General features: G+C 37.7%; 1 protein-coding gene across 1 annotated transcript in view; it reads left to right on the forward strand.

Annotated features, from left to right (window-relative positions):
* BRD4 (bromodomain containing 4) overlaps nt 1-15712 on the forward strand; it is a 97326-nt gene that overhangs the window by 43004 nt on the left and 38610 nt on the right. The window contains 8 exon segments of the mRNA XM_032239027.1: nt 7817-7896; nt 7899-7937; nt 7940-8059; nt 8062-8094; nt 8097-8131; nt 11204-11341; nt 13162-13297; nt 13913-14187. Of these exon segments, the coding sequence (XP_032094918.1) occupies nt 7817-7896; nt 7899-7937; nt 7940-8059; nt 8062-8094; nt 8097-8131; nt 11204-11341; nt 13162-13297; nt 13913-14187 (856 nt within the window).

Consider the following 15712-nt stretch of genomic DNA (forward strand, 5'->3'; position numbering starts at 1 on the left):
TGCACGGCCGTTTTGGTGAAGGAAGCGGGGCTTTGGGAGGCAAAAAAATGCTGTATTCGATGTATAAGACGCACCCAGATTTTCAGCCTCTTTTGAGGAAAAAAAGATGCGTCTTATACTCTGAAAAATACGGTATTTTAGCTGTCTTGTATGAACTGCTCTGTTCAGCTTATGCCATAGCAGCCAGTTCAGACTAAGGTTAGGAGTTTTCGCTCAATCATTCCAAAATGTGAATTTTTTTTCCTGCTTCAGCCATTCTAATTATTATTAGATGTATGTATGCATGCATAGGCCAAGAGTGAATGACTGGTCCAAGGTCATTCAGCTGCCTTTTATGCTTAAGAGAAGCTTACAATCAACAGTTTCCTGGTTTTTAGGCCAGCACCTTAGCCACTCCAGTGGCTGTCTATTGTTTTTCTTTTGCTTTGTTCTCCTTCTCAGTTCTGCATGGTTTATTTATGTTACTAGACAACTTAAAAGTAGTCATTGAGTTACAACCATCTGTTCAGTAACAATTCAGGGTTACAACCTCACGGGACAAATGGTAGTTACAACTTCTCAAAAATTCCTGGTGTTGCAGTACCCCTGCATAATTTGGGTATTTGGTGATGATCCACATTTACAACCTGTTGCAGCATCCCATAGTCATGATTTCTTCCCTGTGCTAACTGGCTCTACTTCACCTTTCTTTCCCCATCTTGTCCTTTGAGTGCCTCACACTCCACTGCCTACTTTGTCACCCCCTGCCACCAACTTTCTTGCTCCTGATGCTGGCCCAGGATAAAGATGCTGGGTGAAGACAGAGCTTCAGGATGCATGCAGCAGAGTGATAGAGCTGGCAGAGGAAGCAGAATGATGGTGTAGCTAGAGTACCCCATCTCACTGCCTAACAAAATTTCAACCCTCATGCCACGCCACCCCCATGATTACATAGTTGCAACACTTGGCAACTGACTTACACTTAGGACTGTTGCAGCACCCCACGTTTATGTGATAGCCATTTTCACCCTTCTCTGCTGGCTAGTGTTCCCCAATGTTTCCAGTTTTTCAGACTGTTGGGGAAGTGGATTGTTTCATGCAAGTGGACGACAAGCATACATGCAGGCCGCTCCATTTACACGAGCGTTTGCACACCCGCCTGCTGCTCACTCAAATGCAGCATGTGATCACTACTAACACAAGTGAGATTGCCTGTGTTTGCTGGTCGTTTCTGTGGCCCAGTTGCAATTTCCTCATGGCGCTAGTGGGCTGTGGGCCATAGGTTGGTGACCCCTGCCTTAAGAGCATATTGTTGGCACTTAACATGATATGGATTGTTGTACCAGAACAGCAAACTAATGAGGATATTTCCCTTTTCCATCTTTAGTCTCCAGGATACAGTTATTTGTAATGTTTAAAATGCATTGTTTTTCTGGGTAAATGTTCATATTTTTAAGTCAAACAATGAACTGTGGTAATTGTTGTTTTTGTAAAACATATCTATTTAAACCATGCCTTGTTTAACAAGTTATGCAGTTGGGTAAATGCACAAAATGCATTAACCTCCAAAGTGTTTTAGTTGAATGTTAGGCATGATCTTTAATTCATTTATTTCTGTGACTTCTTCACATGTTTAACACTACAAATATGCATTATTTCTGGGAAGGTTTCCCTTCCCGCACACGTATTGGTACTTCTAAGCCATGACATGATGCAATAGAAAACAACAAAACCATGGTTTTGCAGAACTATTAAAACATATTCATTTCTCTTCCCCATTACCCACTTCCTAGCTTAAGAACATTTATATTTTACTTGAGTTGCTGAATTTCTCTTGCATGTGCTGGCAATGCAGCTTTTTATTTTTTTACTAGAGCTGGTGGGAGGCATAGGAATGTTCATAGATTAATTATTCACTTGTATAGTAAGAAACTTTTCACCCAACTATAATTACACAACTCCTACAATATGCTGTGCTCAAACAAATCAAATCAGTTATCTTTTAATATGGTAGTACAGTTTAGTTTTCGTTGATATTTTTTTTTACAATTGAAATTGAGACCAGAAGACTTTCTGGAAGATACGATTTTCATTTTTTCCTCTTGAAAAAGGAGGGGTGTTTTGTTTGTTCACTTTTAATGTATATTAAATCTATGGTACAGTACAGTGTTAAGATATTTTTCAGCCAAAATGCTGGAAAATCATGCCAACATTTTTGTGGTTGTGATTGGAATGTTTGCCTACCCTCCATAGTTAAACAAATCTAATCATTAAGCTTTACTTCCAAGTAAGCACATTTGACTATACCTTATAAACTCAGTCCCAGTTTTAGGAAGGGAGCCTTGTAATAAGATCTGTTTGATGTGATCTGTTACTAGAACCCATGTAGTAATAGCTATGGTTCCAGGTGTTCACAGATCCATTGCTTGATTATCTTTTCCAGAATCTTCCCAGGGATTGATGTCAAACTGATAGATCTGTTTCCTGGATCCATTTTATTCTCCGTTTTTTAAAAAGATAGGAACCACATCAGCTCTTTTCCAGACCTCTTGTAGTTCCCATTGCTCCTAGATATTTGAAATATATTATTCAGTGATTTCGGGATTACATCTGCCATCTCTTTGAGAACTCTGGGATGTAATCCATCTGGTCCTGGGTTATTTGAAGTTATTTAGGATAGGCAGGTATTATTTTACCATTTTCTTGCCTATTTTAATTTATATTTCTAGTCTGTTTCTGTCAGATTCGTCTATTTTTTCCTTTTGCATGAGGACAGATGCAAAGAATGAATTAAGCAATTCTACTTTCTTCCTGCTGTGGACATTTCCTTTCTTTTTTCTTGTTTTTTACAAGTTGAAAGAAACCATTATTATTATTATTAATATTATTATTAATATTATTATTGTTGTTGTTGTTGTTGTTGTTGTTGTACAATTGTATCACAGCGGCCAGTTGTTTCGCCGGATTTGGCATTGGTTACTAGTCGGGCCCCACCCAGGGGCCTAGGACGTCGTAACGTATTTTCGTAATATGCGTGCAGATCCAAGCAGTGCGGCTTTTTGCATTTGACTGATGGTGATTTTGTCAATTTTTAACTGTTTTAAATGTAATTCCAGTGCTTTTGGAATAGCACCCAGTGTGCCAATTACCACTGGAATTACCACTGCTGGTTTGTGCCATAGTCGTTGAATTCGATTTTTAAGTCCTGGTATCTTGTGATTTTTTCATGTTCCTTCTCGGCGACCCTGCTATCACCTGTATTGCAATGTCTATGATTGTGACCTTATTTTTCTCAACCAGTGTGATGTCTGGTGTATTATGCGCCAGTATTTTGTCGGTTTGTATACGGAAATCCCACAAGATCTTGACCATCTGATTTTCGGTGACTTTTCAGGCTGATGTTCCCACCAGTTTGTTGCTGTTTTAATATTATAATTTTTGCACAAATTCCAATGGATCATTTGTGCTACTGAATTGTGCCGCAATTTATAATCAGTCTGCGCGATTTTTTTACAGCAGCTGAGTATGTGATCAACAGTTTCATCAGCTTCTTTGCAAAGTCTGCATTTGGCATCATCAGAGGATTTTTCGATTTTGGCCTTAATGGCATTTGTGCGGATAGCTTGTTCTTGCGCAGCCAGGAGTAGTGACTCTGTTTCTTTCTTTAATGTACCTGTTGTTAACCATAACCAAGTTTGTTCACTGTCCACTTTATCTTTTATTTTTTCCAGAAATTGACCATGCAGTGCTTTGTTCTGCCAACTCTCCATTCTTGATTTTATCACATCTTTTCTGTATTCTTGTTTTGTCTGTTGGGCCTTCAGTAGATTTTTGTTCTTTACTTCGATTAATAGATGTTCTTGACTTTCTTTTAAATAATCAGCCAGTGCATGTTTTTCTTCTTCAACTGTTTGCTTCACTTGTAATAATCCTCTGCCACCTGATTTTCGGGGCAGATATAGTCTATCAGTATCACCACGTGGATGTAAATTATTATTATTATTATTATTATTATTATTATTATTATTATTATTGACATTTGTTGCAAGTCTTACTTTGTTTTGACCCTTAGGTTTCCTGGCTTTATCTTTGCAAGTTCTGCCTTTGTTGGTATTCTGCCTTAGTTATGTGCCCCTCTCTCCCATTTTTTGTACTTATCCATTTTGACTTTCAGTTATTGGGTGTTGTTTATGCCACCAGCCTGGTTTTTTTCTTGAATCTCTTTTATTTTTTCAGGGCTTTTATAATCCCATTTTTCAGAGTCTCCCAAGCCTTTTCATTTATTTTCTCCTTTAAGATTTTCATTCACGGAATCCTTCCCAATCCTAAATTCCTTGAAATTGGCTCTCTTAAAGCCTAAACACTAGTTTGATTTTGGTTTTATTGCTTATTGTTTTATTGCTTTATTGTTAAGGCCCAACGATATAGTGAAACATTTAAAATGGGTATCTGTAAATGTAGCTAGCAGACACAGAATTCTGAACTGTGAACTTGAATGTCCTTGGTAATATTTCTATTCTTTTGGCACCCTCTCCTGGGTGTCTTCTATACTGCAGTGCTTTGTAAGAAGAGTATTCACTGCAGTTTCTTATAGTACAAAATATTGTTTTGGGATGCAAGACTAAAGCATAGGAAAGAGAAAAAAATTCACTTTCCATAAACTGCTAACAAATTTAAGTTCATGATTTTAGCATTTCAGAATTTTTCCCCCAGCTTTTAAAACATGACCAATTAGGACTTATAACAAAATAATGAATAAAATGACTAATGAATAAAGATCAATATACTAGTCATACCAGTAATGTATCTCTAAAAGTATGTTTGTATAATATGTTTAAAATGTATTAACATCTATTATTAAGTAGCATAGATTATTGAGATTATAAAAATAAAATACTCAAATTCTATCAATGTTTATTTTAGGATGGCAATATTAAAAGCATTGAATTGTTTAGTTTTCTCATTGAAAGTTGAGTATAACATTTTTTAAAAACCCACTGCATCGCTTATCAAAGTATTCCAAAGGTGCTTTTTCAAGAGGCAACTGAACTTTCTGGTTTTTCTTTGAAAACGTTTAGCTTCTCATCCAAGAAGCTTCTTCAGCCGCTGACTGGATGGTGGGGGAACGGAATGATTTATACTCCTTGCAGACAACTGGAAATTTGCATCTTTTTAGAGAGTCATTAAGGCACCAGGAGGTTTATCTGTATCCTCAGGGTCACCTGAGTGATGCAAATGATGTGGAGCCTTCTCGGAACTGTCTTGAACGGACCTGTGTTTTAGACGGGAGACCGCTGCTGTCATTATGCCTCCCCCTATATTGAGAGAGGGTTGTTCAAGTTTTGACGTATATGGTTCCTTTGACCCCTCTTTTAAACCAGTGGCCTATTTTTTAAATGCAGATGGACTGCTGAATCTAGTCCTGATGGGTTTCTTTTCTATGTTGGCCATGCATTTATGAATAAACTTCATACTGAATTGCAGATCACTGTAGTTTTGTTTTTCTAAAAATTGTATTTTAGATATAAGTTAAATTCAGGATGAGCGGCGCAGTGGCCTAGAGGTGAAGATGTCGCCCTCACACTCAGGAGGCTGAGAGTTCATCCTAGGCAGCAACTGATGTTTTTCTATCAGGGAACAAAGAGTAAATATCTGCTGCGAACTCTGCATAGGTGCAAGAAGGGCATCCAGGCAGTAAGCGCTCAGCTCTTTTCAGTCACCCTGACTCCACTGATAAAAGGGATAGAGCAGCAGTTCTTCAACCTGTGGGTCGCGACCCCTTTGGGGGTCGAAGACCCTTTCACAGGGGTCGCCTAAGACCATTGGAAAAGATATTTTTTGATGGTCTTAGGAACCGAGACACCTGCGTGCCAGTGTTTGGAGCCAGGGGAGTGGTGGCGGCAGGCGCTGCCTTGAGAAAGAGTGGGGCTACTGACAGCCGCGGCACGAGGACAACTGGCACCCAGCCAATTGTGACACGAGAGGCACCGGTGGGCGGATCGGACAGCTGGGCTTGACGAGGGAGGGGAGAATGGAGCGCCTGAGCACCAGCGAGGCAGCGCCCTGAGAGGTGGCCAGGCTGAGTTCGGTCTCCCAGCAGTGAGGGGAGAGGAGGGGACGCTGAGAAGAAGGAGCTGAGAACCGAAGCGGGAAGGATGGCGGACGATGTCCCTTCCACCTCCTCGGAGGCTCGGACAGTTTACGCGGGTGCTCTGCAACAGCTGGCTCCAGACATTCGGGTTTCCCTTTTCTGTTAAAAACTTCTGTCCATTCACAAGAAGACCCACCTTCGTTCTTCACGCGATATCTATGAATAATGAGTGGTTGGAAAACTTGGGAGCGAGAGGATTCCAGGAGTTTAGGGGCGGAGGGGGAAAAAGGTAGCAGTCCCAAAACATCTTCAGCAGCCGCTTTGAAAAAAAAATAAAGCACTACCTCTTTTTAGTTTTAGGTTTTAAGCTTCCATGCTTAGAATAGAATGAAATGGAATAGGAAAATGGCATGGGATGGGAATAGGAATGAAATAGGCATAGGATAGAATAGAATAGAATGAAATAGGAATAGAATGAAATAGAAATGTTTATTGGTGAACTGTGATAAGACACACAAGGAATTGTCTCCAGTGCACCAAATCACAGTGTACATATAAACAGCAATAGGGTCATAGGTCATAATAATAGTTACAATCAATAGTTACAAACAACAATTGATAAATCATAAAGACCAGTAGAACAGATGAAAAATAGGAGGGGATATCCACCTAGTACTGTATTTCTTTTTGACCCATTTTTTTTTACTGTCTGTCTGCTCCGTTTTATTTTTATTTTGTTACCAACTGAAATTTTCATGGACTTTTTGTAACAAGGTTAGAGGTTATATCATATTATATTATTTCATTAGCAAACCATTTCACAATATATACCTTACATATTCTTTTTGTGATTAATCACTATGCTTTAATTATGTCCATTTGTAATAATGAAAATACATCATGCATATCAGATATTTACATATGAATCTAACAGTAGCAAAATTACAGTTTTGAAGTAGCAACGCAAATAATTTTATGGTTGAGGGTCACCACAACATGAGAAACTATTAAAGGGTCGCGGCATTGGAAGGTTGAGAACCACTGGATTAGAGGGATGTAAAATGAATAAATGTGGAATTTAGGATAGCCACAACACAACTGATGTCTCTGCTTTTTTCCCCCCAAAGTATATTATTATTCTACTATTAAAATAATATTTTCAGTTTGGTGAATATTAAAAGAATCTTAGGTTCCGGTATGTTTCTGAAAGGGACACTGGGGGGGGGGGGAAGGGCAAGAATGAAGTTAAGGATATACTAATAATTCTAGAGAAAACAGTCAGGATTTAACTTTTAAACCTTTATGAGTGTTGGACCATCAGCTATCTCATATTCTTTAGAAGAAAAATGAATGCATATTGGCTTGCTCTGGTTTTCTTTTTATGAAAAACCAGAGCACTTTTCTTATATTAATATTTTTTGTGACGTGTTCTAAGTGATATATTACTTAAATCATTGGGGAATCTCAATTTAGGATTGACTTCACCTTGGTTCAAAATTGCCCTCAGCCATATTATTGCTTAGATTAGAACCTCGTCAGCCACTCATCAATTTTCCCTTATTTCCCAGGCAAAGGTGATTAAAGCCATATTTCCTTTATTCCTATCACCTTTGTTTTTCTCTGCTACCATTGTTTATTTTGTGTGCTTTTTATATTGTTCACTGTTTAAAATGTATTAATAATTTGTAACATCATTGGGAGTTGGGCAGAATATACAATTAATTAATTTATGAATTTGCTTTGCAGAGTGACTGGTACAGAATGCAATGGGATCGATAGCATGTCTTCAGAGAGTGGCCCTGGGACAAGACTGAGAAATTTGTCAGTAATGGGGATGGACTAGAAGCTACACAAATGTCTACAACACAGGCCAGACCCAACCCCAACAAGGCAATCCTTCATCCATTAACCCATCTCCACCTGAGACCTCAAATCCTAGTAAACCCAAGCGCATGACCAACCAACTACAGTACCTACTCAAAGTGGTGCTCAGACACTATGGAAACATCAGTTTTCATGGCCTTTCAGCAGCCTGTGGATGCTGTCAAGCTAAACCTCCCTGTAAGTACACCTAACATGAGGGAAAGGAAATTTAAACGTAAGTGAATTTTTAAAAAACCATTTGTGGACAGCAAACAAGAATGGGTTTGTTTGGGAAGATATAACAACCACAAACTATAAATATGCTGTTTTATGAGGATGAAAAAGCAAATATGGTTAGTTTTTCTTCAGAGTCCCTGATAAATTGGAAACATCAAAAACATGCTGTGGGCTACTTTTTAAAATATGAATATGAAGCCAAAGAGGAATAGTAAATAAGGATAGTAATATAGATAGATTATATTAGTTGCCATAATAGGTACTGGATATGCAATTCCTCAGTTCTTCGACCGTGTCTGTCTAATTTAGATACATAATTTCTTGAGTAGAAGTTATATCATTCTACACTCTGAATTAACAGTGTTAAATAAGTATTTATTATAGGACAATATTGTCTTAACAGAAAGATGTGTAAAGTGTATTTAAAGTCATAGTAACAGCCATATGTGATTTGTATTCTCCAACTAGAAATCTGTTTCTATTATGACTTGACTGGACATGACCATTCTTTTTCCCTGTCCTGCTCAAGCTGTGTTCTTACTGAAGTTTACTGCAGAGGGAAAATGCATTTGATTTAGTCATTGTCCAATTCTAGACAAATGAAAGTTTTGATGTGAATACAGGTAATCCTTATTTAGCAATTGCAATTGGGGCCAAGAACACAATTGTTAAGTGAAGCATTTGCTAAGTGAAAAATCATGACTGCAACTATGCTTATGATCTTACTCAGGCCAATACGCATTAATTGATTCATGATTGACATGTGACCGAAAGAGATGGTGAAAAAGTTGTAAATGAGGACATTGGTTGCAGAGTTACTTCTTCATCACCATAGTAACTGCTGTCCAGGCAATCACTAAGCAAGGACTACCTGCTCTTTACTTGGAAAAGGGACCATTTATGTGTTTTTGAAGTTTTGAAAAAGATACCTTTTTTACTTTTCTTGCTTCTTTATCTTTCTTAATTAGTGAATTAAAATTATTTATATACATATATACACACATACCCTAAAGCTTCTTGGCCTCATTTGTATTTGAGAGTATAATTGCCTGGAGTAATCTTATAGTAGAGATACTGCTTATTACTTTGTTTTGTTTGTGGAAGTATTCTAACCTAAAAGTTACAGAACTTGTCTATAACTTGATTATGGTAAGTTGCATTAAGTGAACTCAAAGAAAAAAAGATATAGTAAGGTAGAAGTAATAAAAAAGAATTGGCCAACAACCAATTTTCAACTATTGGTTAGGAGAAGAGCTGAAACTTTGGCAACGCCCAGTCTAGTCAGTATAATTAAAATTCTGGTTTGATGGCACTTTAGATACAGATTCCATACTTTGTCTAAGTAGGACTATCAGATTATCAAGATAGAGGCAGTTGTTGCCTAACAACCATTTGTTCAGTGATTGTTCACAATACAGTGACACTGACTGAAGGCATTTTAGAGCAGTGCCAGAAATTACAGCCATTGCAATCTCCCAAGATCACCTGATTGTGATCTGAGCCCTTGGCAACCTATTCACACTTCCCCCATGTTTTCCCCAAAATAAGACCCTGTCTTATATTGGGTGTCTCCAAAATAAGCACTAGGGCTTATTTTCAGGGATGCCTTATTTTTTTCCCCATGTATGGGGCGGCCCACTTCTGTTTGCTCGTGATCTTAATCGCCCCAAGAGGCCACACGGCGTGCCAGTACTGCTACTGCAAAATGGGGATGTGGCACTGCCCCATATGAGAGCCCTGCAGCCAAGCCATCCTTGCAGCAGTGGCTCCAGCAGCCCTATCCAGCAGAACCCCACATGGCTGCCGACCCACTGCTGCTTGCGGCTGCAATGAGCAGGCAAACAAGAGATGATGGGATGCAGGGGGCAGCCAATCATGGGAGACTCATCTCGCATCTCTTGGCTTGCCTGTGGCCCCGCATGGTGCATTGGATCACCTGCCTCCCCCCCCCTCCCCACCTCTGCCTTTGTCTGCTGCTTGGACAGGTAATCAACTCATTGCTGTGCAGTGCAGGCTGTGGCTCTTGCCCGACTCTGTCGGCCTCTGCACCCTCACTGCCTCTGGTGCTGGCCACAAACACCCCACCCCAGGCTGATGACGATCTTCACTATGGTTTATTTTTTGAGTAGGCCTTAAAAATCAGGCTAAGGTTTATTTTCAGGGCAGGTCTTATTTTCGGGAAAATGTGGTACAATAAGTTCCAAGCACTTCACAAATATGATCTCCATTTGTGATCTTCTCTCCATCTTCCCCAAGGGACACTACCAGAGAATGTCAGAAGCCGCTGCCCCTGCCAAAAGGATTTACTTTGGTTTATATTGATACTGGTTGATAGTGATGTAGCTGACTGTGTGTTTAGCTTCAGACAGTGCTAAAAATGTTTTTAAACTAAAATTGGACTCTCCCTCAATTACAATATTGTCAGGATGATTGAATGAATTGCACAACTCACTAATCCTTCCTTCACCCAGTTAAATCAACAGTTGGCTAGATTAATGTAATTTATATCATAAACCTTCATTATTAAACACATGTTTGTTTACATGGCATGCTATATCTATAAACAAGAGAATTTCCTCTTGTCTTTCCAGACTGGTTGTAATACCCCATGCTACAAGCACTGTGTACCAAAATCCTGCTTGAATGTTGAGATGGATCTTTTTCAGCCAGCTCTTTGAGAGTGGAAAAAGGCTGCCTGCTTGAGGATTTCCGTGTTCCTCTAGCATACAACTTTTGTGCTTTGACATTTTTAACAACACAGGAGATCACTTAACAACTACACGTTGGAGTGCCGAGATTGCAGTTATTGAATGAAGCAGTCACACTGTTATTTGTTACAACCGTTTCACTCAATGACCAGAGATTTTGGTCTCAAATTATGGTTGCAAATGAGGACTAGCTGCTTGCTTCTCAGTCATGAAATAATTTGCATCAACAACTCATAATAGATATGAAAAATGTTTTAAATTTTATTTTTTGAAAATATGTTGCTGCTTGAAGGAATTTTTATTGGCTATATTTATTTTCCCATAGGATTATTACAAAATTATTAAAACTCCTATGGACATGGGAACAATAAAGAAACGTTTGGAGAATAACTACTACTGGAATGCTCAAGAATGTATCCAGGACTTCAATACAATGTTTACAAATTGTTACATCTATAATAAGGTTAGTTTTCTCATAAATTGGACTTTCAAATGATATATCATCTATGTATTTCCAATTTGAGATTTCAGTTTTTAGTTTGTACATATGTATTTATTAAATTTAAATTTTAAATACATTTATTAAATTAAAGGAGCTGAAGTTGGTGCATGCTGCTCCTCTTCCCCCCCCCCCATTTTCTCCAGCAGCAATCATGTGACCTATATTGGACTAATAGTGTGTGACTGGCTCATCATCACTTAAATAAATAAATAATAAATTTTGTAGTGAGTTTTGTGGTTAAGAATGGACTTAAATCTGGGTATATTAGTTGTTCTTTTCCTTCTTTCCTTTCTTGGTGTATTTATTTCAGATGTGGACAGTTTTCTTTTTCCACCACCACCCCTCTCACTCACTCACTCAAAAGGCCATAATGTCTAAGGGATGACCTGTTGAACTGAAATGAGAAAAGTTGTGTTTTTCTGTCTAACAACCTTGAATGTACCTCCTCTGTTGAGAGCAGGTTACAGGAAGGAAACAGATTGTTCTTGCCTGATATTTGAAACAGACTCTTCCAGAGGAGGTCTGAAATTGATGACAGATGCATGAATGTAACAAAAGGTCTTATGTAACCCTGGATAACAGGTACACACTTCTTAGTTTACATAAATATAATTTATTTTAAAATTCAAACTTTAGACAAAACCTAAGAATTCCACACTTAATCAATGCTACTTTGTTTAAGAGTTTCACTAGCCATGACTTCTGTTACTTTACAACTGTAGTTTATTATTGTAAGCATTTTTAAAACAATAGTTTTCCTTAATACAAATCTTAAATATTTTAAATAAACCTTTCAAGCGTATAATATTAATATGCTGTACTGATGAAAAATAGAAAATAATGCCTCCAAATTTTGATTTCACACTATTTCCCTGAAAGAGCCAATTATGAATGCATATTTTGCAGTCTGATAGTAGAATGAAAATGGTTTGAAACTTTTCGTGATTGCTGAATCATTATTTTGTTATATTTAAAATGATATGTTCTTCAGCATTACATTAGGAAAGCTATCAGTCAGGGGCATCAGTTTTCCTTGTGAGTGGGGATGATCATCCAGAAGACCATAGTTTTCTCCTTGCAAAAATTAATACAAAGAAAGAGTGACATATAACCAAGAAACAAAGAATTTGTAGAGTTGTGAGTTTTAAAAAAAGGGTCAGATCCAAGTTTTTTCCATAAGTTTTTCATGAATCTGTCCTCCACAGTTTTTCATACTTAGAGATTATAATGGGAAAAGGTGCTTTGAAGTCTCCTAAATTTCTATCCAGAACAGTTACATTTGATAACAACAACAAAAAACCTTAGTAAATTAATTGTGCGGGGTATCTGTCTCTCACTCGGTCACACACAAAATATATCTCTTTTAGTAATTGTAACCATGAAATAGAGTAAATGTATAAAGCTGTATGTTGAATAGTCCTCCTCTATGGTGATAGCTAAAATGATTGCAGTTTTTTATCTGTTAATGACAAAAGAGGAACTAACATAGTACATATAAATGAAAAATCAAAATATAATATACAGCGTAAGATGCAATGCATAAAAGAGCAACATAATAAAACTTTAGTCACTTAATGCAGAGGACATATGAATTAAGCAACAATTGCATCACACTGTGAGTTCTAAGTTACTTACAAAGATCATATGCAGATTACATTGTAACTTCTATATTTCATGGTATATTCTACAATGTCATATAATAGCAAAAATATGGCTGGTTTGTCTTCAGATTGATGACTCCTAATATGTGTGATTATTTTTATATACATATGTTTGTTCAGCAAGGGGATGATATTGTTTTGATGGCAGAAGCTCTAGAAAAACTCTTCCTACAAAAAATCTCTGAAATGACCCAGGAAGAAACAGAAATCGTTGTAGTCCAAACAAAAGGGAGAGGACGTGGTAGAAAGGAAACAGGTATGATATTTCATTTGCTGCATTCTGTAATTTCAGTTTTTGTACTTTGTTTGAACTAGCAAATATTATTATGTGTATGTATGTTTGTAATTGTACTTGAAAAATAATATTTCAGATAAAAGATAATTTTGTAGATTGTACTCAGTTGTAATACAATTTGTTTGGTTTTGATTTAATGTGTAGCGTGAATCCAAGCATTGTGAGTATAAACTGTAGTTTACTGCTCTGCATATGTGAATCCAGCCAATTATATTTTATATTGTATAAGTCATGTTCAAGTAACCCATAGATTAGTGCAGCCTGAAAGCTGACTCATTATTAAATCTAGGGAAAGGGTATATATTTCCAGAAAGTAAAGCTTTACCCTGGCAGTTTAGTTTGAAAGTTGGGAAATGGGCATAATTAACAAAAATAGAATGGAGAAAGGAAAAAAGAAAGAATACGTATTTTCAAATGGATGGTCTAATGGAATATCAGTTTATTAGTATGTAGTCATTGAGAAATGGTGTTGTAATTCAAATACAAATATGAGTTCTCAGACGAAAAAGTCTGAAATGGAAAAAAAAATGTCCTTTTGTATTTTTAGAGACTTGATATACATTGACTCTCTTACAGTGACATCAAAGCCAGGAGCATCAGCGGTACAGAATGCAACTCAAGCATCATCCCCACCACAGACGCAGGCTCCACCCCAAAATTCTCAGCCGGTGCAAACAACTCATTCCTTTCCCTCTCTAGCCCCTGACCTAATTGTTCAGACACCAGTAATGACAGTGGTGCCACCCCAGCCTCCTGCAGCTCTGCCTCCTCCCCTCCCACCTTCAGCCTCAGCTCCTCAGCCCTCTCAGACACACACCCCGATTATCCCAACATCTGCACAACCCATGAAGGTGCGTACATTAGAACTCCTATTAATTGTTCACCTAAGGGAAAAACTTGCCGTAAGTTATACAAAACGGTGCTCAGGTACTTTATAGCTTTCCTTAAGACTGCTTCATTAAATTCTTAGCTTTTATTCTTCTGTTTTTGAAAGTTAGGAAGCAGGAATATGTTATGACACTGCAATGGTCTATTTCTGCAGGGCTCCCAATAACTAGCACAGTTTGTATGCTGTCAAGAAATTCAATTTTTAAATGTTGCTCAAAGAAAATCTTAAATGAAAACGTTAACTCAGCAAGACATTTATTATTTTAGGGACTCTTAACACCAGGGGTTTATTAAGATTAATTATTATTGCAGAAACCCTTGGACAAGAGATCCTAGCTTATAAAATTATAAGATTCACTGTTATAACTTCTAGGTAGATAAGAAAAAGTGTTGAAATTATGTATAGTTGCTGTTTCCCTGAAAATAAGACCTCCCTGGATAATAAACCCAATCGGACTATTGAGCGCATGCGCTAAAATAAGCTCTCCCCCAAAATAAGCCCTCCCTGAGAATATTGCAACACAGCAGCAGTCATGAGGTGACCACACTTGCCGCATCCTCCACCTCAAAGATAATAAGACCTCCCCGAAACTAAGGCCAAGCGCTTATTGGGGGAGGTAAAGGAAATGAGACCCTGTCTTATTTTCAGGGAGACATGGTAGATAAATTGAATTATATGGCTGAATAATGTGTTCCTTATTAGGGTATGAACATTTAAATGTATAGGATGTAAGGATCACCAAATTTATTTGGCTGAAGTTAAAATACCCTTTATTCTTAAATCTGAAGTTTTTCTATATTACATTTTTGTTGAGAGAGTCATTGCAAACATCCAATTTTAACCTGCTTGAAATAAAGACATATAGCATTGATATAATAGATATGTAAAACATTTCAATTTTGGAATTCCACTCCTATTTTAAATTATTTGTCTTCTGTGGAATATGGAAAATCTGTGGAAAATCTACTTTGAATTGTGAAATAATGTCTGAGAAAGGCTATAAAAAGAATTGACAGAAATACCGTATTTTTCGGAGTATAAGACATACCTTTTTCCTTCAAAAAAAGAGGCTGAAAATCTGGGTGCGTCTATACACCGAACACAGCATTTTTGGTCTGAAACCCCGCCCCTTCACCAAAATGGCCGTGGATACCCTTTAGGAGGCTTCCAGAGTGCTCCTGGGGGCTGGGGAGGGCAAAAATGAACGAAAAACAGATTGGTTTTTGCCCCCAGTCCCCAGGAGCACTTTACAAGCCTCCTAAAGGCTATACATGCCCTTTTTTGACCAAAAAACCCCCCAAAAATGGGCCCGCTTTCGTGAGGTCTGCAAAGTGCAAAAACTTTTTTTTTTAATTTGCCTCTTCAAAATCTTGATGCGTCTTATGCTCTGAAAAATACGGTAACTATTCCAAGTTCTTCCCTCAGCAAGATTTCCTATTGGTCTTTGCTTTCTTTACCAGGGAAAGGAATCCTTCTATTCATTGAGA

The sequence above is a fragment of the Thamnophis elegans genome, chromosome 2, assembly GCF_009769535.1.
Source record: "Thamnophis elegans isolate rThaEle1 chromosome 2, rThaEle1.pri, whole genome shotgun sequence".
NCBI classification, from domain to species: Eukaryota; Metazoa; Chordata; class Lepidosauria; order Squamata; family Colubridae; genus Thamnophis; species Thamnophis elegans.